The sequence below is a fragment of the Podarcis pityusensis genome, assembly GCF_964106645.2.
Source record: "Podarcis pityusensis genome assembly, chromosome: 8".
Taxonomy (NCBI): Eukaryota; Metazoa; Chordata; class Lepidosauria; order Squamata; family Lacertidae; genus Podarcis; species Podarcis pityusensis.
The window spans coordinates 15,838,363-15,861,757 of record NC_138033.1 but is presented as its reverse complement, the minus strand read 5'-3'; the positions used below and the strand labels follow the sequence as shown (position 1 = coordinate 15,861,757).

General features: G+C 47.4%; 1 protein-coding gene across 1 annotated transcript in view; it reads left to right on the top strand.

Annotated features, from left to right (window-relative positions):
• Window positions 1-1,964: 1,964 nt before the first annotated feature.
• Window positions 1,965-23,395, top strand: part of VSIG10L (V-set and immunoglobulin domain containing 10 like) — a 36,304-nt gene continuing 14,873 nt past the window's right edge. Inside the window, exons 1-4 of the mRNA XM_081018776.1 lie at window positions 1,965-2,466; window positions 14,657-14,986; window positions 19,735-19,998; window positions 21,817-22,104. Of these exons, the coding sequence (XP_080874902.1) occupies window positions 2,403-2,466; window positions 14,657-14,986; window positions 19,735-19,998; window positions 21,817-22,104 (946 nt within the window). The 5' untranslated portion in view covers window positions 1,965-2,402. The remainder of the gene's footprint in view (window positions 2,467-14,656; window positions 14,987-19,734; window positions 19,999-21,816; window positions 22,105-23,395) is intronic.

The following is a 23,395-nucleotide window of genomic DNA, read 5'->3' as shown; positions in this document are numbered from 1 at the left end:
GTGGGATTCATCTTGGATCAAAAGACGAGTTCAATTACAGAGAGATTTTGGTTCACCCGATAACCCCACAAAGCAGGTCACTGCCAGGACTACATAAACTCTTCTATTTATCATTATTATTTAATCCCATATAAATAATGCAAATTTGTAAGAGTTGATAATTTGGCATGCTTCCTGTTTTGCATAGTTTGAATTTGCTAGGCATGGGGTAGAGGGAGGGCCAGGCAGGGAGGCCTGTGCCCCACTCCTGGAAAGTTCACCCAGTTGCCCCTTCTATGGTTTCAGCAGGCATTGCCTATGGGATTTCCGGGACATATTCACAGTCATATGGACTAGAAACTCTTCTTTCCCTAAAATGTTAGAGTAGATTCTATTGTTCGTTTTCATGTTGCCTTCTAAGCCACTGCCTCAAGGCGATTTACACATAAGAGGATCAAAAACAGTGAAAGACACCAAAAAGATAAATATATTTAAGACAAGACTAAAACTCTTAACAAGCAGACACTTGTTGTAAAGTCCTATTTATATAGCTGGGAAAGCCTTTCCAAACAAAAATATTTAACCTTTTCCGGTAAGTGCAGATAGGGAGTGCCTGTCATCAGCTGGAATGCTATTCCACAGAATGGGCAGCCGTCCAAAAGACACTGCTCCAGGATTTTTGGGCCACAGTACCACATTTTCAGTTTTTCTGTGCTCCCACAGAATCGTAGTATATTGTGCCTCCACTTTTTCTTTTCCATCAGCTATGCTCCTTTTCTTCTTCCTCTCCCTCTCTCCACCCCCCACCCAACCCAGCACCGTTTTTCTCTTCCCAGCACCTGATGAACAGTTCAGCCCTGGCTATTCTAGGATGGCTATCTTGAAGAACCAGTTTCTTCTTTTTAGGAACGAGAGCACCAAACAGAAGACCAGCCGTGTGTTTGTGTGTGCATGTGTGTGCTTTTGGGGGTGGGAGCAGGCTATGTCCCTCCCTAGTTTTAGTAAGTCTGTCTTAGCAGCTGCTCTGAGAAATTTTGCAAGAAAATTTGGGCGCGGACAGTTTGATGCAAGAACTTTTCCTTTCAGACTTGCTAGTGAACATCAATTCCTACATGAACTACGGACCCAAACAGCTTCTCTGCTTTGGAAGACGACTTGACCCTTGTGCCTCCAAGAATCAAACGGCGTCCCTGGCCTTCTGTGTTGGGTTCTGTGTCAAAGCGGTTCTGTGTTGTTCCCTTCTCTGCAGCCCAGTCTCCAAACTCCTCCTACCCCATTTCAGGCCTGTTTTGCAGAACTGGGCGATGGAGTTGTGTGTAACCCTGTTTAATATACATGCCGGACGCTAATAGTTGGGTGGAGCACGATGTGAATAACTGGTTCTGCAGGCGATGCATGGCGTCAGCGGTGGGGGTCCAAGCTTGTGTTTTGGAGGGAGGGCTCTTGGCTTGAAGCTACTACAGGTGTGCTTTAAAGCTGAAATCCTGGTCAAAGGAAAAGATCAAATGGCAAAGAGGAAACTCAGTGGAGACGTGATGGCCATCTTCAAATATTTGGAGGTCTTTTTGCACAGAAGATGAAGCAGGAATTTGAGGGGTGTAGATTTTGGTTAACATTTTAACAGTAAGAGCTGTTTGACAGCAGAAGAGTCTGCCTTGCTCTTTCCTTTGCCGGAGGTCTTTAAGCAGACGCTGGAAGGTTACCTGCAAGAGCTGTTGTAGTTGCACCTTACATTTTAGGCCCTGCATTCAACCTGGCTTCTGTGTCTTTGAACGAGTCCCTGCTCTGCCCTGTCTGTTCCCCTCAAGCTATTGCCCAGCACGGATAATTCTCTTGCACTCCTGGGTCGGATGTGATGAGAGATCGTTCGATCGCCGTGCCTGCACATCCGAAAACAACCCTTGCAGAAATGCTGAGGGCGGGCTCCTCTTGTATTCTCCCCCCCCCCCCAGGGGGGTTCGGGGTTGGGGTTTTTTTTGCATTCTGCAATGTGCCTTTATTTTTAATTTGGCAAGAGCACCGCGTGATTTGGAGAGCAAGGAGTTTGCTCCTTGGCAGAGACATTCCCCGCATAACTCCCCCAGCCTGTGCCTGCTCCAAACCACTCCAAACCTCGGTTGCGAAACCCCTGGCAACTCGGCTGTGTGATTCTTTGGCACGCAGCGCTCCTCCCCACCTGCGACAGCTCAACAGGTTTCCCTGAATATCTGAGATGCTTTTGTCATCCCTCCCCTGAGGGCAGGGGAGGATCAGGTCTCTTCCTGGGCCTTGCCGCCTCCTTCCGCTCTACCTGGTGACACCTGCCTTCCGGCCAACGCCATAAGGCCCTCCCCTCGCCTCTGGCTCTCAGGGGAGAGAGAGTCTTTTGTAGATCCAAGTGTCCCACCTTGCGCCTCCGCCTTGCCCTGTTGAGCCAGCCTGGCATGGCTCCCTGGCATGGCACCTGTCTCTCTCCTTCTTTGACCGGCTGGCTTCTCTTGCTCCTGGGTGAGTAAATTTGCTCCGGGGTTTATTTCCTCCTTCCAAGTTTGATCTTATCGATACCTGGGAGAATTTGAGCTGTATTAGGGAAGGGGTGGGGGAGCTGGCTGAATATCAAAAGGTGTAGTTCCTCCTTCCTCGCAGTCCACATCATAAAAGAGAATGCTGACACGTTCCACTCACAGCGAGCCTCTGCCGTTGTTGCTCTTTTGAATGTTTGCAGGGAAAGGAAGCATTCTCCCAAGCCCGACTTCTGTTCTCTTGTGGCAGCACTGCAGGAGGAGAATTGGCTTGAAAGGCTTCCGTGCTGTGTGTCCATTAAACCTGCCCTGTGCACCTTTCGCTGGGTCCACCAAGCCAAATGTGGCCTTTCAGATTGTAGCCGAGGGCAAGCAGGGGCACACAGTTTCTCCCTTCGGCAAGCCACCCCACCGTGCCATCTGCAGGCTGTGGCATCTTCCCTGCCCCCCGAGGCTGCATTTGTACCATACAGTGGTACCTCAGGTTAAGAACTTAATTCGTTCTGGAGGTCCATTCTTAACCTGAAACTGTTCTTAACCTGAGGTACCATTTTAGCTAATGGGGCCTCCTGCTGCTGCCATGCCACCGCCACGCAATTTCTGTGCTCATCCTGAAGCAAAGTTGTTAACCCGAGGTACTATTTCTGGGTTAGCGGAGTCTGTAACCTGAAGCATCTGTAACCCGAGGTACCACTGTACATTTAAAACATGACGATACCACTTTAAACATTAGTGGATTCCGCCGCCCCCCCCCCCAAAGAAACATGGGAGCTGCAGTTTGTTTAGGGAGCTGGGAGTTGTCAAGAGACCCTCTGTCCCCCTCCTGGAGCTACAATTCCCAGAGTCCCCTCCGAAAAAAGGAATTAATTGTTAATCCATTCTGGGAACTGTAGCGCTGGGAAGGGAATAGGCATCTCTCAGCACCCTGAACAAACTACAACTCCCAGATTATTTTTAAAGTGTTCAAAGTGGTGTTATAGGGCTTTAAATGTGTACTGTGAATGCAGCCTTAGTCTCCGTGTTGCCTTTGTGGTATTATTCAAGGAAGGAGTTGGGGGCAATGCTAGAATTAACTGACTCTCTCTGCCCTTGGCTCTGGCTCTGCCTAGCCTCTACCCCCCCCATCCCCCACCCCCTGCTTTCTGCCCTACCAGCTGCAATGGACATCAGCCCAAACTTGGACCTGATATTAGCCTCCCATCCCAACCTTCTTTTGCAGTCTCTGTTAAACAGCGAAAACCAGGGCCTTAGCATGTCCTGGTGGGCTGCATTGAACTTGATGGGCCATGCAGGCCTGCGGTAATGAAAAAAAAGACCTTGTCTGCCCCATCCCTTCCCCCGCCCCTCGGTTGTAGTCCCTCCTATTACAGGCGATGCTTCCGGGCCTGTACAGTATTAACAGTTGCAATCAGAAAGGGAGATGGCTGCCCCCAAGCTCTCTTGCCAGCAGCCTTGAACACGCAGCCTAATAATAACCTGCCTTGAGGAAGAAAGCGAGTTTAGGGAAAATGAAAAACCTTGCTGACTTTTCAGGATTCGTAATTGTATCTCTAATGTTTTCCCCTAATTAAGAAATGCCGGAGTTTAAAAGATTTCTGCTTGCAACTGTTTATGCGACGGCCATCCGAACCCTTTAGCTGCCGTCTCAAATGGGGAGGCCCGCTTCGTACATTGCCAGGAAAGAGGAAACGTGTTGCCAAAAGAGAGAGAGAGAGAGAACAAAGACTAAATAGGACACCGATTTGCATATGTGAATATGTTTGGAGATATGCCAATCAGCAAATAATTACTAGGATTTGAATCGAAATAGATCTTGCCATGGTGGGGGATTCTGTGAACAGATAACCTGTGCACTTACTGGGTCCAGGTGCTCAGTATTATTATTATTATTATTATTATTATTATTATTATTACCCCAACCACTCTGGGTGGCTTCCCATTAAAAAAGACATAATAAAATGTCAAACATTAAAAAGTAGGTGGGCAACTTGTTTCTTCAGCGTCTTTTGCTTTTATAAACTGTTCTTGTAATGGGCGCTCCCTCAGAAAACAGAGGACTGTCCTTCAAATAGCGGGCTGCCCCCTGCGGTCACTCTGGTTTCAAATGCTATGCGAAACTGGGTGGACAAATAATTGTGCATATCACGTTTGCCTCCCATTCTTCCTCTTTGAGGGTTGCGCCAATTTTATCCTGCCAGCAACCAACTGATGGAGTTGGTGGCAGAGAGCAGGAGCGAATTGCCTCATGGCCCAGCCGGTGAACTTAATGGGAGGCCTTTGATCCCAGGTCTCCCTAGCCCACCTCCAAGCTATTGCATCACACTTGGCCCTGGCTAAGACCCTGTTTGCACCAAAGAATCATGGGAACTGTAGTGTGGGAAGTTTGCTGGGGGCTGTTAGAAGAGCCCTATTCTAAGAGTGGTGTCACAATCCCTCTTCCCAAGGAACTCTGGGAGTTTCAGCTCAGTGAGGTCTCATAACAAGTCTTAGCATCCTTAACGAACTACAGTTCCCAAGATGCTTTTCGGTGGTATACTATGAGCTTTTTTTTTTTTTTTTGCAAGGCTGCTCATTGGAGTTACAGCACCTCTTCTTTCTTTCTTTCTTTCTTTCTTTCTTTCTTTCTTTCTTTCTTTCTTTCTTTTCGCTGGGCACTCACAACACTCATCAATATATGAATACCGGCACCTCAGGGTTTTGTTTTGTTTTGTTTAACCCAAAAACCCCCAACTAGGTATATTCCTGCTTCACATTTAAGCTGCAGATGTCACCAACAAATGCCATTGAGGAGTGTTCATCCATGTTTTTCCATTGGGCTCCAAACAATGCCAACACACACACCCTATCTTTTTTTCTTCCTACCCTCTCACATCTCTAGGCCACAGTTATAGTGTATTTTTGTGGGGGGTGGGGGGTGGAAAGAAGCTTTAGACTTGCTGGCAGAACTCGGATCATTTAGACCAGGTTTGGGGTGTCTGCTCTTGTTGAGAAAAGGTCACTGTGTTTGAAATTGGGCTGAAAAGGTCTCAGGCCTCTCCAGAAACCGCTTTGCGCTGCTTATGACTCCCTTGCTGAGAAAGACACACACCCGTTCTTGGCAAGCAAAAGCAAAGTTAACCTCTTTTGTCTCCGTTTAGTGGGATTTTATAGAATGCATTAAAAGAAAAGAAAAGTTACATTTGTCCCTTCCACAAGTCCCTCAATAAATTTGGGATAAGTTAACCTCTAATCATTTTTTTAAAAAACCCAAACCAAAACAAACAAAATTCTTGATGTAATGTAGGACCTCTATATTTTTGGCACTCCTTGCGTCTCTGATGGTTTCAGATATTTCTGCGTATCTTGTGAGTCATGTGCGAAACACCTCTTCTATTTTACTGCAAATATCTGGATAACCAGCCTTCTCGTTTTTTCTTTGTGACTGTAACATCCAGTGCTTTTTTCGGGGGGGGGGACGACGACGACAATGCATACCCCTAAATGTTTTGTGAATCTAAGTTTGGCCTCACTGAGCGGCAGTATTTCAATATGAGTAGGAAAATGAGAGTACCCCTAAACATTTTTTTTAAAGAAAAAAAGCACTGGTAACATCCCATGCTAACCTTGGTTCAGTTCAGTTCCATTTCTTTGCATTTGCCTCATGAAGTTCTGTTTGGTTATTTGGGCCATATGGATAACATTCAGTGGAAATGCAGTCATACCTCAGGTTATAGACGCTTCAGGTTGCATTTTTTTGGATTGTGGACCACCGAAACCTGGAAGTACCGGAACGGGTTACTTCCCGTCGCTCATGCGCAGAAGTGCTAAATCACGCTTGGCGCATGCGCAAAGTGCCGAATCGCAATCCGCGCGTGTGCAGACGCGGGTTGCGAATGCTGCGGGTTGCTAACGTGCATCCTGCACAGATCACATTCGCAACCCAAGCGTCCACTGTACTTTCAAAACGACAACAGCACACCTTCCTTGACGTTCCCGCAAAGTGATCTGAGGGAATGCTAGGGCAGAAGGCCTTTCAGAGTAGAAAACTTCCTCCCTTGAGATGCTGCTGGAACACAACTCTTCTCATTCCCTCAGGATTGGCCATACAGTGGTACCTCAGGTTACATACGCTTCAGGTTACATACGCTTCAGGTTACAGACTCCGCTAACCCAGAATTAGTACCTCGGGTTAAGAACTTTGCTTCAGGATGAGAATAGAAATCGTGCTCCGGCGGCGTGGCGGCAGCAGGAGGCCCCATTAGCTAAAGTGGTGCTTCAGGTTAAGAACAGTTTCAGGTTAAGAACGGACCTCCGGAACAAATTAAGTACTTAACCCGAGGTACCACTGTACTCCGTGGGGCTGATGGGTGTTAGGGGTCCAAAAGCACTGGAGGACCACAGAGTGTTGCAGAATGCAGGTTCCTTAGCCCTGCGGTAGGCCATGACTCGTACTTTCCTGGGCAACAATTGCAGGAGTATGTCAAGGTTGCTTCCATCCCCCCCCCCCCCATGTGAGCGCTATTAATCTGTAATCATGCTGAAAGTGCAAGGCTGGGTGTGCTGAGCCTGCCCTGTCCCCACTTAACCTTGCTGCTTTCGGTGGCGAGGTTGGAGAGGGCTTGTAAGCACGCTCGCTAGATCACACTTACGAGCCCCCTTCAGACCTTCCCATTCTGTGCTGTGAAGCCGGGTTCGCGGCCCTGAGCCTCCGGCACAATTGCCGATGAATAATGCCCCATTGCAACCCAAAGAACGTCTTTGTGATCCACCTTTTGTTGTCCTTGGGGATAAGACAGCAAAGCTGTCTTTAGAGAAAAGCGGCAAAGGATGCAATCCCCCTTCTTTGGGAGTAAGTCGCATTGTGGACCCATCGATATATTACATCCGAATAATGCGGAGGATCAAGCTGCAAGAGGGGTGAGCTGGGGAATGTGTCTTGCTTACTCAGGATCTACCTCAGCCGTGAAGTGACCTCGAACCACTTGCTGGTCTCAGTCTTTGCCTCTCAGAGACCTTGTCTGTTGTGTGGGGCATAATTGTACTGACCAACCCTACGGGAGCCAAGATTACTGAGCTAATGCAAGCGAAGGGCCTTGAAAAGTCTATTCCTGTTCAGTGTTCCGGATAGCCTGCCATGCCTTTTTCATAATACAGTGGTACCTCAGGTTAAGTACTTAATTCGTTCCGGAGGTCTGTTCTTAACCTGAAACTGTTCTTAACCTGAAGCACCACTTTAGCTAATGGGGCCTCCTGCTGCCGCCGCACCGCCGGAGCATGATTTCTGTTCTCATCCTGAAACAAAGTTCTTAACCCGAGGTACTATTTCTGGGTTAGCGGAGTCTGTAACCTGAAGTGTATGTAACCCGAGGTACCATTGTACTCCATGTCTCCCCTACCCAGCAAAGAACACCGCCCCCCCCCAAAAACCTCGGATACTCAGCATTCCATGGCTACCAACTCATACCCTCCAACATTTCTCCGATGAAAATAGGGACGTCCTAAGGAAAACAAGGACATTCTGGGATCAATTCAGAAATCAGGATGGCTTCTGTGAATCCAGGACTGTCCCTGGAAAATAGGGACACTTGGAGAAGCTGCTCCGTTCTCAGTGGACTGCTTTGTGGTTTTCGTGGCACTGTTAATTTGAACCCCCTTAGGTGCCCCGCCCCATAGATTCTGTTAAGTTGTGGGTGAACATACCAGATGACACAGCGATTCTTCAAACAGCTCTTGTTTATTCAGAGGTCAGAACAGAACTGAACTGAAGGGTTCAGCCAGCCTGCTTATATAGAGCTCCACTAGAACGCAACAGTAACCACTTTCTGTAACTATCCAATCACTGAACATCACTTTCAATCCTTTATTTGCATATGTGGACCTGAGTGAAAACTATCTACAGTATTCTTCTGCTGGCCCAGGGTGAGAACTTCAGTACATAACAGATTCCCCTCCCAGACTTTTGCAAACCTTGGGCTTCCCCCAAGCATACTCATGCCTCCCTCTCATTTGGTGCCAGTCCTGTTTTGGCAACATGGCCGTCACCATGACCACAACGGCGAAACAAACTTACTTCTGGGCTCAATTCAGAGTGATTGTTTTGACCTATAAAGCCTTGTGTGGTTCAGGACCTCAAAACCTCAAGGACTGTCTTTCCTCATATGAACCGACCTGGACCCTGCAATCATCATCTAAGTCCCTTCTTCGTGTACCCCCTCCATGGGAGCTTCGGAGGGCGGCAACACAAGGAAGGCCTTTTCAACGGTGGCCCCACACTTGTTGAATACTCTCCCCAGGAAGCATACTTGGTACCAGCTTTCTTTTCCTCTACCTAGGCTCTGGCCCTATTATCTTTATATTTGTGCTTTTCAATTTTTGTTGTTAGTTGACTTTAATGTATGTTGCTTTGTAAGTCACTGAGAAAGCAACTAACAAATATAATCTTTGTCACACACACCCTTTTTTGTGATGGCACCATAGCCTCTTTTTGCTGTCCATGGAAGCCATTTTGTGCTGGCACTCATCCCTTTTTATCAAAACACACATACACACACCACTGGTATTAATAAGTTGGCACTGGACTTCTCTATCCATACGTACATCAGCCTGCTTTGATTCAGTGCCCTCCAGATGTTTCTGACAGCTGTGCTTTCTGGGCTGATGGGAATCCTAGAATTATAAAGTTTGGAAGGGACCCTGAGGGTCATCTAGTCCAACCCCCTGCAATACAGGAATCTCAGCTAGAGCATCTGTGACAAATGACCATCCAACCTCTGCTTAAAAACCTTCCGAGTCTGCCACCTTCCGAGGGACACCTTCCCACTGTCAAACAGCTCTTACTGCCAGAAAGTTCTTTCTGATATTTAGCCAGAATCTTGTTTCTTGTAAACTGCAGCCCTTGGTTCGAGTCCTACCCTCCGGAGCTGGAGAAAACAAGTTTGCTCCGTCCTTCTTGTGACAGCCCTTTAGATATTTGAAGACTGTCATATCTCCTCTGCCAAAGCCTAGCCTTTAAAAACAGCGGTAACAGAGGTCGTCAATGTTGCATTCTCTAGATATTATGGCCTGCAACTCCCATCCTCTGTGACTCTTGGCCATGTTGGCTGGGAATGATGAGAACTGTCGTTCAAAACCTCTGGAGGGCTACCCCTGGGTTATGAAATACAAGCACGGGGTCAAATACCCATTAAGTGGTAGCGGTGGAACTGCCAGTCCTTCCTCCTTCGAGGAACCAGCCCCCAGTGATGGAAATGAGACGGCCGGGGGCCTTCAGGGACTGCCTGACAGGCAGAAATCTTATCGCTGCATCTTCATCCCAGGCCAAGCTTCCCCTGTTGGTTTCTGCCTGGTATGCCGCTGTGAAAAGCCCGGGGTCCTTCTGTGTTGTTAAGCGGAAAAGAAAGGGGGGAAAGATGGCTACCTTCACATCAGCCCCCCACTGCCTCCTTAGAGGACGGCCCGGCACATAGGAACCTCGATGCCCACCCTACCCACCCCCTCCTGTTAGATTTATGGCCTTCTCCCATCCATGCCCCGCTCTCTTTCCCCACAGGGAGCCGGCCCATCCATTACAGCTTGTGGTGGCTGCTGGGCTCCCACTGAGCCAATTTTCATCCATCTTCCCCTGTCGTCGTCCCCCGCTGCCTCCCGGCTCTCCTCACTCAGCTCCCGCTAATGCAGCCCCTGGCATGTGGCCGATGCTGTTGTTCGGCTTTTAATTTACAAGGGCTCAGACCTGCAGGCCCCGCCGGCTTGGGGTTTGTTATATGGATGGTTTCAAAGAGCCGGAGATGGAGGGGAAGGGGCCGGATTAGACTGGGCAAATAAATCCAAGCGCGTTGCCTCTCTCTCTCTCATCTCGGTAGTGTTGACAGACAATAAAAGGGCTTGTGGAAGGAAATGAAAAGAGGAAGGGCTTGAATATTGAGAGGCGGCATTGTTTGCTGCCTCATATCCCACATTATCAGCCTAAGGTGGGGAGGGCAGGGAAAGTCAAGGTGCCAACATCATCCATGCTTTAACCGGATTAACCCGTAAGTTACCAATGGGATGATTCCCGCTGTTGTACTTCCAACACAAACACACATACACCAGATGTTTTGGACTTCAACTCCCACCGTTCTCTGCCAGTGCAGCCAGTGGTCGAGGATGATGGGAGTTGTAGTCCAAAACTGGATGATGACAACATGCGCTCTGTGGCTCTTGTAAAGGTAAAGGGACCCCTGACCGTTAGGTCCAGTTGCGCATGACTCTGGGGTTGCGGCGCTCATCTCGCTTTATTGGCCGAGGGAGCCGGCGTACAGCTTCCGGGTCATGTGGCCAGGATGACTAAGCCACTTCTGATGAACCAGATCAGCACACGGAAACACCATTTACCTTCCTGCCGGAGCAGTACCTATTTATCTATTTGCACTCTGACGTGCTTTCAAACTGCTAGGTTGGCAGGAGCAGGGACCGAGCAACGGGAGCTCATCCCATCGCGGGGATTCGAACCGCCAACCTTCTGATCAGCAAGCCCTAAGCTCTGGGGTTTAACCCACAGCGCCACCCACGTCCCGTGGCTCTTGTAGTGCTTCTCTAAGTCTCATCCAAGAAACGCTCCCTCTGGTTGTTTCTTGAATGCAAAAAGGGCCAAGCTAGTATTTGTGAGCCGACGCTGGGGATCAGAACTGTGAAATGTCCTCCGATTTTAGCAACGGCCTGATCTGTTCGTTCCGACACTCGTCGGTGGCTCTCGGCAGGCCCTCCTGCTCTGGATCCGACCCCCTGTGCTTTCCTCGGCGTGGCCTCCGGAGCAGATTGGGGGAATGACAGGACTGGAGCAGGTTTCATGGCATGCAGGTCACCGATATAAGCTAAATGCATCAGGCGGGGCTCTTTTTCTGGATGCAGATAAATGCCTGTCAGGGCAGCTGTGTGGAAAAATGGAGGCCAAGGCCAGAGCTTGTGAGCTGCTGGCGAATTCGCTGGCCTCCCATTCTGCTGTCCGGCAGGGAGAAGCTGTGTGGCAGGAGCAGCCCTGCCTGCCTGGTTCAGACTGTGTCAACAGCTCGGCTCCCAGATCTATTCAGGGTTGGTGGTGAAGAGGGCTCCCAGGAGATTGCTGCTATCCAAGACAGCCAGAATCTTTGCACAGGAAGAGTTACCGGTTGTTGTTTTTGTTGTTGTTTAGTCATTTAGTCATGTCTGACTCTTTGTGACCCCGTGGACCAGAGCATGCCAGGCACTCCTGTCTTCCACTGCCTCCCGCAGTTTGGTCAAACTCATGCTGGTAGCTTCGAGAACACTGTCCAACCATCTCATCCTCTGTCGTCCCCTTCTCCTTGTGCCCTCCATCTTTCCCAACATCAGGGTCTTTTCCAGGGAGTCTTCTCTTCTCATGAGGTGGCCAAAGTATTGGAGTCTCAGCTTCAGGATCTGTCCTTCCAGGGAGCACTCAGGGCTGATTTCCTTAAGAATGGATAGGTTTGATCTTCTTGCAGGCCATGGGACTCTCAAGAGTCTCCTCCCCATTCAAAAGCATAAATTCTTTGGCGATCAGCCTTCTTTAAGGTCCAGCTCTCACTTCCATACATCACTACTGGGAAAACCATAGCTTTAACTATATGGACCTTTGTTGGCAAGGTGATGTCTCTGCTTTTTAAGATGCTGTCTAGGTTTGTCATCGCTTTTCTCCCAAGAAGCAGGCGTCTTTTAATTTCGTGGCTGCTGTCACCATCTGCAGTGATCATGGAGCCCAAGAAAGTAAAATTTCTCACTGCCTCCATGTCTTCCCCTTCTAAAAGATGTCAAGATGTCTCTTTAAGGCTTGATTTTGCTTTTTTTCCTTCTCCCTCCCGTTCCCTTTTCCTCATGTGCTGTGCCACCTCTTCTTTTTTAATTGTAAGCCTGAGGGCAAGGTCTTTCTTACTACTATTATTTTTTATATTTGTAAGCTGCTCTGGAGCCTTTTTGGCTAAAGGGTGTGGTATCAATGCCTTTAACAAATGAATAAATGTGTCCCTATTACAGTCTGAGTGAATGACATGCAGGATATCTCACAGTCTCTGCCTGTTCCAGGAAGGGGCCCATTACAACAGGCCTTCCCTATAAAGTTACATTATTTAACCGGATTTTGAATTTATTAAATGTATACAAATTTAAAGTAGCTGCCGGCAAGCTTTGGGACTGAGCTTTAGTATTGTTGTTCATGGCTATGTAGCATTAATTAGTGCTAATTAGAAACAGAGTCTTAATGTAGGCAATAGTTGTTTTTATGGAGAAAGTGAGTTGAAGGTTCTGTGAGAGAAGCATAATTTTCTATACAGTGTACACGTCAGTTCCTTTCGTCCTGTTGTTGTCTCCATGCAAAAAGGTTTGGCAGGTTTTTGAAATGCAAATCCTACAAAACCTGTGAAAAATAAAGGCTGACACCAGAGTAGGAATGGACAAATTCAGTGCTGTTTTTCTAGAAAAAGAGGTGCTGGAACTCACCACGAATGCCTCCCTTTTTCTCTTATACAGTCATACCTCAGGTTACACATGCTTCAGTTTGTGTTTTTACGGGTTACGGACCGCCGAAACCTGGAAGTACCGGAACGGGGGTTACTTCTGGGTTTCAGCAGTCGCGCATGCGCAGAAGCGCCAAATCGCAACCCGCGTGTGCGCAGACGCAGCGCTGAGGGTTGTGAACGCTGTGGGTTACGAACGTGCATCCCGGACAGATCATGTTCACAACCCGAGCATCCACTGTAATGGCAATAGCGTCCACTTGAGAGATGCTGGAATTCATTTCCGGTGAGTTCCTGCTGAAAAAAGAGAGCCCTGGACAAAATCCATCAGTTTCAGTTTCTCTCCGTTTCTCATTTTTGCAAACTTATCCACACTTACCGCTTGGACCCTTCTTTCCAGGCACAGGTCTGCAAGTTAAACCTCTGTGTTTTGGGCTCTCCTCTTTCTTTTTTTTGCACCAGAGCTTTCCCTGCAAAAACCTGCTCTTCACAGCTGAAGCGCAAAAAGTGGCAATTTGGGTTATAATAATAATTATTTGTACCCCGCCCATCTGGCTGGGTTTCCCCAGCCACTCTGGGCGGCTTCCAAAAAAGATTAAAAATATCACATATTAAAAACTTCCCTGAACAGGGCTGCCTTCAGGTGTCTTCTAAATGTCAGGTAGTTGTTTATCTCTTTGACATCTGATGGGAGGGTGTTCCACAGGGCGGGTGCCACTACCGAGAAGGCCCTCTGTCTGCTTCCCTGTAGCTTTACCAGAAGGACCTCAGTGCTGGACCTCAGTGCCCAGGCAGAACGATGGGGGTGGAGACGCTCCTTCAGGTATACTGGGCCGAGGCTGTTTAGGTTCTCTGTGGATTGCCATTTCAGTGGGATTTAGTGGGGAAATTTCCAGAGCAAAAAAGAGAGAAAAGAGTGCTTGGACGTGGAGCTTGAAAACGCAAGCCTTTTCTGGAAAGCACAGAGAAAACGTATGTGTATATAAGCTCTTAAATGCAGTTCTCCTAATTTCTGCAGCAGTTTGCAATTTTTTTAAAAGTCTATGCGACATCAAGATTTTGGCACAGATTTCTCCTAACAAACACATATTTTGCATGCACTTGCAACCAACATGCACCTTTCTGCAAAGTATTTCCCATAATACACAATACATTTTTGGATGTGCTTTCCACCTATATATCCATTTTTGTGCACACTTCTATCCCCCCACCCCATGCATTTTTGTTCACATTGCTTGGTTCACGAAATCTGGACAAGTGCAAATTTTCGAAGGATAGTTGTGTTTTGGTTGTTGCATTGCTTTGAGAAGTGCAATTTAGGTGGTCCCTTATTAAAATGCCAACTACATTGAGTTTTCTCCCTGGTCCTCACAGCAGGATCAGTCCTCACAAAGGCAACAATGGGCTTTGACATTTGCAGAAGAAACAAATCAGATAGCTCTGCCATACTTTCACATCTCTCGAAAAGGCCATTGTCTTTTTCCAGCAATGGGATAAAAGAGAAGAAAAAGACTTTTATCTCCCATGTCTGAGGCTGATAGGAGTTAAAATGCAAAACATCTAGAGGAGGCCAGCCTGGGAAAGGCTGATGTAGAAGAACTTTTCTGTGTGTGGATACGAGTTCTTGCTTCAAGTGATTATTGCCGCTGAACCACACGAGCGTTAGCAAAGAAATATAATAATCTCATTCTCCCTTCTCTTCATTTTCAGTTCCCTTATTTCCTGCTCTGCCTTCATCTCCTCTGGCTGTGCAAGTGGGGGACTCTGTTTCTCTCCCGGTCCCATTTACCTTACCCTCCTCTCACTCTCAAACCACCATTATCTGGAGGAAAAATGCAACCAACATAGCAATGGGAACCTTGAGACCCAACTTCACTGTTGTGGTAGCAGACAGATTCCATCCTCGGTTCAGCGTGCTCCCTGGGAGTGGGAACCTCAATATCACGGCTGTGACGACCTCTGATTCTGGCATCTACACGGTGGAGATCTCCCCGCTAGGGAATGCGGTACAGAAAGGCAACATCGCTGTCACAGTATACGGTGAGTATGGTGTTTTGCCACTGTGGATGGGCGAGTCTATAGCTTAAGTGCCTTTCCTGTCTCTGGCTTTAGCCTCTTGCAAAGTCTGGCCACATCTTCATCATATATTTAAAGCACTACTGTACCACTTTGATGGGACGCAGGTGGCACTGTGGGTTAAACCACAGAGCCTAGGACTTGCTGATCAGAAGGTTGGCGGTTCGAATCCCCGCAACGGGGTGAGCTCCCGTTGCTCGGTCCCTGCTCCTGCCAACCTAGCAGTTCAAAAGCATGTTAAAGTGCAAGTAGATAAATAGGTACCACTCCGGCGGGAAGGTAAACGGCGTTTCCATGCACTGCTCTGGTTCGTCAGAAGTGGCTTAGTCATGCTGGCCACATGACCCGGAAGCTGTACGCTGGCTCCCTCGGCCAATAAAGCGAGATGAGCGCCGCAACCCCAGAGTTGGCCACGACTGGACCTAATGGTCGGGGGTCCCTTTACCTTTACCTTACCACTTTGACAGCCAAAGAACCCTGGGAAACACAGCTTGTAAAAAGTGCTGGGATTTGTTAGGAGGCAGGCTTAAAATTATTATCAGTGCATTTTCCCCGTTAAAAAATGTTTAGGGGTACTCTCGTTTTCCTACTCATATTGAAATACTGCCGCTCAATGAGGCCAAACTTAGATTCACAAAATGTTTAGGGGTATGTGTACCCCTGTGTCCCCCCAGAAAAAAACACTGATTATTATTATTATTAATTTCATTTCTGTACCACTCAAAGCGGTTTACAGCACATTAGACACCAGGGTTATAACTTTTGTTTTTTACAAACTCATGTTCCTGTAGCTTAGTTAGATGAACTTTTGGCTGAAAACAAAGGAATGAATAGTCATTTCCAAATTTTTTTTTGGGGGGGGGAGGTGGAACATCACCCCTAAATCCATAAATCAATTTTTGTATATGTAACTGTATAATATGTAATATGCACAGCATGTATTACAATACAGGAAAAAATAAAGCTTGCAAATTTTCTAATAATTGTACAATGTTTTGTACATTGTACAATGCACAACGCTTCTTATTGCTTAGAATAAATCAAAGCTGCAGTTTGCCTTTGTTTCTGCTGCAAGCACCATGAAGTTCCCACATCACTTTGATTGCGTGTTCTGCACACTGATTACTTCTTGGTATCTGGAGTACGGATGGCTCCTGCTTCCAGTGATTCTCCAATACAGTTTTAGGAAGTTCCAGACAGCTGTAAAAGTTCTAAACAGTTCCATAAAGTTTTTTTAAAAGTGCTAATACTTATATTATAGTTTAGATTAGAATTAGGGTCTGAGCTTGTGACTCGGGCTCAGTTCATGTCCTACATCCCTAGTCATTGATGAAGCATCGAAGAGAAGAGATCAGATAACAGAGGGCAGAGAGAGAGCAGGCCGGGGAAGTGACCAGATTATATAAGTTGCTCCCCTTTACCTGGCTGGGCACAGTGGGAATGGCTCTCACGGGGAGAATTTTCTGTAGACCCTATGAGATTCAACTTCCTCTCTCTGTGTGCTTTTCTGGCAATCAGCAGTAGTTGGTTTTGACTGCCTTGTTTTAGATATCCCACAATAATTTTTCTTCAACACTGGCAAGGGGATTGCACCTTCCGTTGCACCTGAAGCACCAGGCCAGATCAGGGAGCTCAAGACAGGCTGTGTGGCAAGAAAGAGAAATGGCTTGTGAGATTAATGAATTGAAAAAAATGTTTAAAAGTATCCCCCCCCCAAAAAAAAACAACCCCAGTCCTTTCTGTTGGAGATAATTCAGACTGAAATTCTCAGGTGTCAAAAAAGGTTATTTATGTATGCAGCAACTGTGGTCCGTGTTTTGTTAGCCCCAAAATGGAAAATGAGCGAGGTCTCAACTAAAGAAGGATGGCAACTTAAGTTGACAGAATATGCACAACTCGCAGACTTAACATATAGAATAAGAGAACAAGAAGAACATACGTTTAGAGAAGATTGGAAAACATTTATTGAATATATGGGAAATAACTGTGTACAGCTGAAAACGCTGGCAGCATTAAGATAAATTCAACAGTGTAAACAAGTTTTGATGCATGCAATAGTGGAATACTGAATGGTTTAGTTTTTGTAAAATATGTGGGGATTTATGATATGTAAAATGAACCATGGAAAGAGAAGAAGGGAAGTCACTGATATCTTAAAGATGCAAAATGAGTATTTTAAATTGTAAAACAGGAAATTTAATAAAAATTAGATATATAAAAAAGAAAGAGAAATGGCTTGTGGCTGTTTTGGCTACCCACACCATCGCCTGCCTGAGGCAGCTGCCTCCCTTTGCCTAATGGCATGGCAGCTCTGGATCCTGACTGCTCTGGCCCGCAGATTGCCCTCTCTTCACGTTTATTTAACCCTGACCATGGAAACACTTACATCTGCAGTGTCGCAAGCGACAAGGCAACACCTCACTGAAAGCAGGTTGCCCTGCTTCCTCTTGCAATGTCAGCACACTGGGGACACCCAATGCGCTGGTGTGCTAGGGCTGTGCACATAGCAGCAGAGTTTTCCTCAACATGCCCTCCGGCGTTTCATGGTATGAAAACAGGGGCATGCTTGCAGACGTTCGTTTCCCATACCAGGGATCAGTGTCCCAGATGCTCTTGTGTGTTTTCCAAAGACTCTGCTCTTCCAGCAGCACACTTGTTTTCATGTTTTCTGCACCAGAGACAGGCAGGCTCTCCCATGCTCATCTTGGATTAACTCAGAAATCAGCCAAGCACAAACAAAAGCAAAATAACAGGCGAACTCTGACTTAACCGCCCCCCTCCCAAGTGAGGCCAGGGCTACTTCTTAATTCTTCTCCTTCTCCATGTAATGAAGCAATTTCACTCTATTATATCAAATCGAAGCAGAGTGAAGAGGCCCCAGGACAAAAACTGGCCCAAAGATAGAAGGTCCTTGGCTGCCAAAGCTGCCAGTCCAGCCTTGGGCTGCAGGGACAAAAGCCAAGAGCGAGGAAGCACTGCAAGTCCATGTAAAAGAGGCTTCCCCAGTGGTGCTGGTGCCCTTTGGGACTTGTGGAGTGGAAGGCCAGGAGCCGAGCAGTAGGTGGCGCCAGAGCCCACAACAGGAAGAGACAACTAAACCCCTGTTTGGTTCCCCATCCCTCCTGCTGCTTTCTACAAGGGGCATAACTGAGACTAAGGAAGAGGAAGCTTGATAGGCAAGGCCACTGCTTGGACTGGTTGGAAGTAGGAAGGCAGGCAGGTGGGAGCCTGTCTAGGGCAGACTGGGATTGATGGAGCAGTCCTCTGTTTAGAAGAAGTCCCGTATTGATGAGCTGCCCAAGTCTGGTCTAAATGCAAAGATGGCCTCGGAGTGGCCCAACAATACTTAGCTCCTAGACTGTGCGGGCACACATGTCACTGGGTCGCAGATGTTGACATTGTGGCGGAGGTGCATTGTCTTTCTGTGTAAAGCGACATTTCAAAATGTGCAGCTGTGCCTATAAAGTAGCATGTGCAAATCACCTTCTTATTGAGTGGGGGGTGTGTGTGTCCTCATTTGCCCTCTTAGGCTGCCTAGATGGGGCAGCATCACCCTCTTTCACTGCACAGGGGACAATTAAGTAAGTTGCAAGGGAGTGGGAGCAAGCCAGTGTCCCAGAGATGTCTTGCAGGGGATGCTTTTCCATGCCTTCTTCCGTTATTGCCCCCACAACCCGAGGGTGGAGTAGCTGGGTTTGGCAGCTGAGGATCATGGTATGCTGACAGATCTGTCAGTGTGTGTGATGGGTGTGGCAAAGTCAGTGGGTGGGCTTAGCAAGTGGGAGAGGGTGAGGTGGCATGGAAGGTTGGCACAGTGCAAACGCATTGGCAGGAGGGCTGGATTGGCTTCGCCGCTGCATTTGCACCCTACCAACCTCCCTGCCACCTCCCCATCTCCCTCTCAGTAACCAACAGTGACCTACTTGCTGGGAAGCCAGTACCTTGCGAGTTGCTTCTAGCTGGTGACCTCCAGCTACCAATCTGTCCCAGCCCTAGAGACTTCTGTCCCCTGCAGGGAGTCTCTGGTTAGATGATTCCTGGCTGACAACGGCTTTGCTCAGCTCAGAGAGCTCTCTCTCCTTGCCACACAAAACCTTTCACAGTCAGGGAAGCCAGAGATTCTTCTGAGGCTCAGGTTTTCATTGGACATTGAAGAGAAGAATACAGGGACGTGAAGTTTTCCTCTCCCTCTGAGGAAGTGTAAAACTCACCTCTCCTTTTGAGCCTTAGCTGAACAAGCCTCCAGAGTTGCTTTTTCAAAACCTAGCTTGGGGGAACTCTGCTGCCACCTCTATTATGCACTTGCCTGATATGAACCAGCGCATCCAGACTGCAAATTTAGAAGTATATTCATAGGTGCAAACTTAGGAATCTGTTACTATAACAAGAGACTAATGCACAAAGACACTAGTCTCTATAACAAGAGACTAATGCACAAAGACAAGTGTTTCTGGGAAGAAACACTTCTGAATTCACAGCGCCATCTGGGAAGGGAGTGGGAATTAGTGGCTAGAGCAGGGGTAGCCAGTGTGGCATGCTGCGGATGTTGTTGGACTACAACTCCCATCATCCCTGAGCATTGGCCATGCTGGTCGAAGCTGGAGTCTGACAATATCTGGGGGGTGGGGTGGTCCATGCTGGTTATTTCTGGGCTAGACCTACGGTATGGGAGCATCTTCCCCTTCCCATTCCTGTATTTACTTATTTTCCAGAGGAGGTGGGCAATGTCTCTGTGACCCCACCCTTTGCGGAGGTGACAGAAGGAGACAGCTCGGTGGCCCTGAACTGCACCCCAGTCCGAGGCTCTGTCTCCTGGACCAAGGATGGGAAAAACCTAGAAGAAAACCCCCGATTCTTGCTCTCAGCTGGTTCCTTGCAAATCAGAAACCCACTACGTACTGATGCGGGCGTCTATCGCTGTACTATCACCAACCCTTTTGGCAACGGGACTGGCACCACCAACCTTACTGTCTATTGTGAGTACACACTAGAGATTACCGTTTTTATATACTGACGTATTGTACCATTGTGGTTAGACGTAAACTGCGGACAGCCAGCTACATATACCTACTGAGCCACTCATCTTCCTGGGTGGCCTTGGGCCAGTCGCTGGCTCTCAGCCTAGTCCAGCTCACTGAGGTCAGGTATTCTTTCTTGAGTTTCTCAGACAAAGGGTGGGATAAAAATGTAGCAAATGATAACTTTATTTTTGTGTTTATAGAATTTGTATACCACCTTTCACCCAAAGATCACAGGGTGGTTTATAGCATCAAAAGACACACAAAAAACCACATAAGTAAATAACTTTTAGACTTCTAGGGAGCCCTGCTCCTAAAAATCACAGAGGCAGGCTGACAATGTACTAAAAGTCTTGACGACTAGCCTGCTATCTGTGCTTATTCATTTCTTGGGTATTTATAACCTGATTTTCAAGCCAAAAATCAGTCACTTTATTTAAAAAAAAAAAAATTGTATACAGTGGTACCTTGGTTTGCATACGTTTTGGATTACAAACACGTCAAACCCGGAAGTGCGTGTCCCGGTTTGCAATCTTTTTTTTGGATCACAACCCCCTTTTTTGGATTACGAACAAACTTTTTTCAGAGGCCCCATTGGCAAAAGCGCGCCTTGGGTTACAACCTGTTTGGGTTTACAAACGAACCTCCAGAACAGATTATGGTTGTAAACCAAGGTATCACTGTTCTGCCCTTCATCCAAGGATCATAGAGTGGTTTACAGTATAAAAACACGGAAATACATAACACAATTGCAAACAAAACAATGACCCCCAAACACAGAGTTTTAAAAGCCTTACATTGTTTAATTAGCCAAAGGCCTGGGGGAAGAGGAATATTGTCACCTGTCGCCTATTACTGATGATGTCATCATAACTAAAGAAATAATGAAGCATAGCTCATTCGGTAGAGCCTGAGTCTCTTAATATTACAGACCCCCCAAGTGTCCTTTTTCCCCAGGGATATCCCTGATTTAAAGAAGCTGTCCCAGTTTTTCATTTGATCCTGGAATGTCCCGCTTTTCTTTAGGACGTCCCTATTTTCATGGGAGAAAGGTTGGAGGGTATCGAGTTATCCAACCGCCAAGCCATCTGAAGGCAATCCTGTTATAGGGAAGTGTTTTATGATGTTTAACATTTGGTTGGCTCCTGTGAAAACAGGATATTGGGCTAGATGTTCTTAAGGAAGATTTACCAGAGTTTGATTGGCTGCTCGAAGGGAGATGTGGCTTAAGGACCAGTCACACGTCCATACTGCTTCGAGACAGCTGCTCTCCTCCTCCTCCTCCTCCTCCTCCTCCTCCTCCTCCTGGCTGCTGGCAAAGACCACGTAGTCAGAATCATTCACTGGAGTTCATGCACTGATTCTGCACACTTACTTCCTCTCCCTCCCCCCTCCCTTGCATGTTCTTGCAGCCAGCGACCTCGGCCAGCCTTTTGCCACGCTTCTCGGGGAGAAAGGGCAAACATCCCAGCCGCAAGCGGAAGGGACACTACTTAAGACGGCTTCGCTTCATCTTACCCAGGTGGCTGGGCAAATACAGCCAACCGTAATGCACCTTTCTTTTGTTAAATGACCACTGCATCAATCTGAATGGCCACATTCGTCAGCGAGGTCGCAACCTGGATAACCAAAGCTGGGGAGAGGAGGCAGGTTCCCTGGCAGTTAAGCCTGATGGATAGATTACTTGTTGTGTCTTTTTTTAAAAAAAACAACCCTAGGAAATAGACATTTCATTGGTACTGTATTACATGGCTGTGTGGCTTTCATTCCTCTCAGATGGCCCAGAGACCCCGACGATTACAGTTTCCTCGTCGGAGCGGGACTCTGACGCGGGGAGTTTTGTGCTGGTGAACAGTACCGTGAACCTAACGTGCCTGGCGCCGTCCGAGCCCCCGGCCAAGATGTACTGGAATGTGGCAGACGCTCAGGACCTCTACGTGCCTTCCTTGCCTGTCCTGCAGCTCCCCAAGGTGCAGCTGAATCAGGCCGGCTCGTATTCCTGCTTGGCCATCAATCAGCGCACGCAGCGCCGGGTTCGAAACACGCACCATCTCACTGTTGCCCGTGAGTTGAATTTGACGTCCGTCTTCCTGTCACACTAAGAGGCATTAATCTCAGCAGGGAGGGAGTCAGGCACAGGAGCATATGTGGGGAGCTGCAGCAAAATGTTGCAGTATGGAATGCCCCCCCCCTTTTCAGGAGCCCATCAAGTTCCAACCCCCAGTTTTCCAGGGCGGAGTGGGGGGTGGATATTGGCTGTGCTCTTGTAAACCAAGAAATGACCTATCCAGACAATTCTATTTCTTTCATATCTGTGTGACTCTTTCTCCACACTTCTCTTCCAGGATTCACTAATAATATAATACTCATTACAATTTTGTACTGCCTTCAGATGTCTGAAGGTCTGCCCTCAGGTGTCTTCTAAAATTTAGATAGTTGTTTATTTCCTTGACATCTGATGGAAGGACGTTCCACAGGGCAGGCACCACTACCAAGAAGGCCCTCTGCCTGGTTCCCTGTAGCTTCACTTCTTGTAGTGAAGGAACCGTCAGAAGGCCCTCGGAGCTGGACCTCAGTGTCCAGGCTGAACAATGGGGGTGAAGACATTCCTTCTCCCACCCTTAATGGTTATTCAACATTCTGTGGCCACAGAGCAGGCTCATCCCCATTGAGTTGTGTCGGGTGCACACCCCATTTAGAATTCATTTTTTAAATGTTGTTCTGCAAACCTTGGGTTCCCCCCAAGCCTGTTGATACTTCGCTCTTGTGTGTGGGTGCCACTACCTCAGAGCTTCACTCAGAGCTTTACCATCAGGAGTAAATGATACCAGTTTCCCTCTCAAGGCCTTCCCCAAAGAGCCCTAGGAATTATAATTTGGTGAGTTGCTAGGTTTCCATTGTAGAGTTCCCCAGCCTTGTCAAAGAGCCCAGATTTCACCAGAAGTGGAATGACTGTTAAACCAGTGGAAGTCTGGTGCAGAGAGATGCCTTTTCCTCTACAGCAGAAGTAGCTACCGTGGCAACTTCCAGCATCCCTGACCATTGCCCATATTGGGGCTGATGGGAAATGAAGTCTAAAACATCTGGAGGGCTTATACTTTGCTTTACATCTGCATGAAATCTTCCTTCTCTTTTGATCCGTCTTCTGTTGAACTAAATTCACTGCCTTTGCCTTTTAGGCAGGCATCTTTCATGCTTAGGTTTTTGTTTTTGTTTTAACCTCAGCTATTATTAACACAAGCTTACTCTGCTATGTGACCCAGTTTGATGTTTTCTCCTCCCTTTAATGTTTTTTTATCTCAGATTTTTAAAATTATTATTATGAAGTTATGTTGATTTTGTTACGCATTCTGCT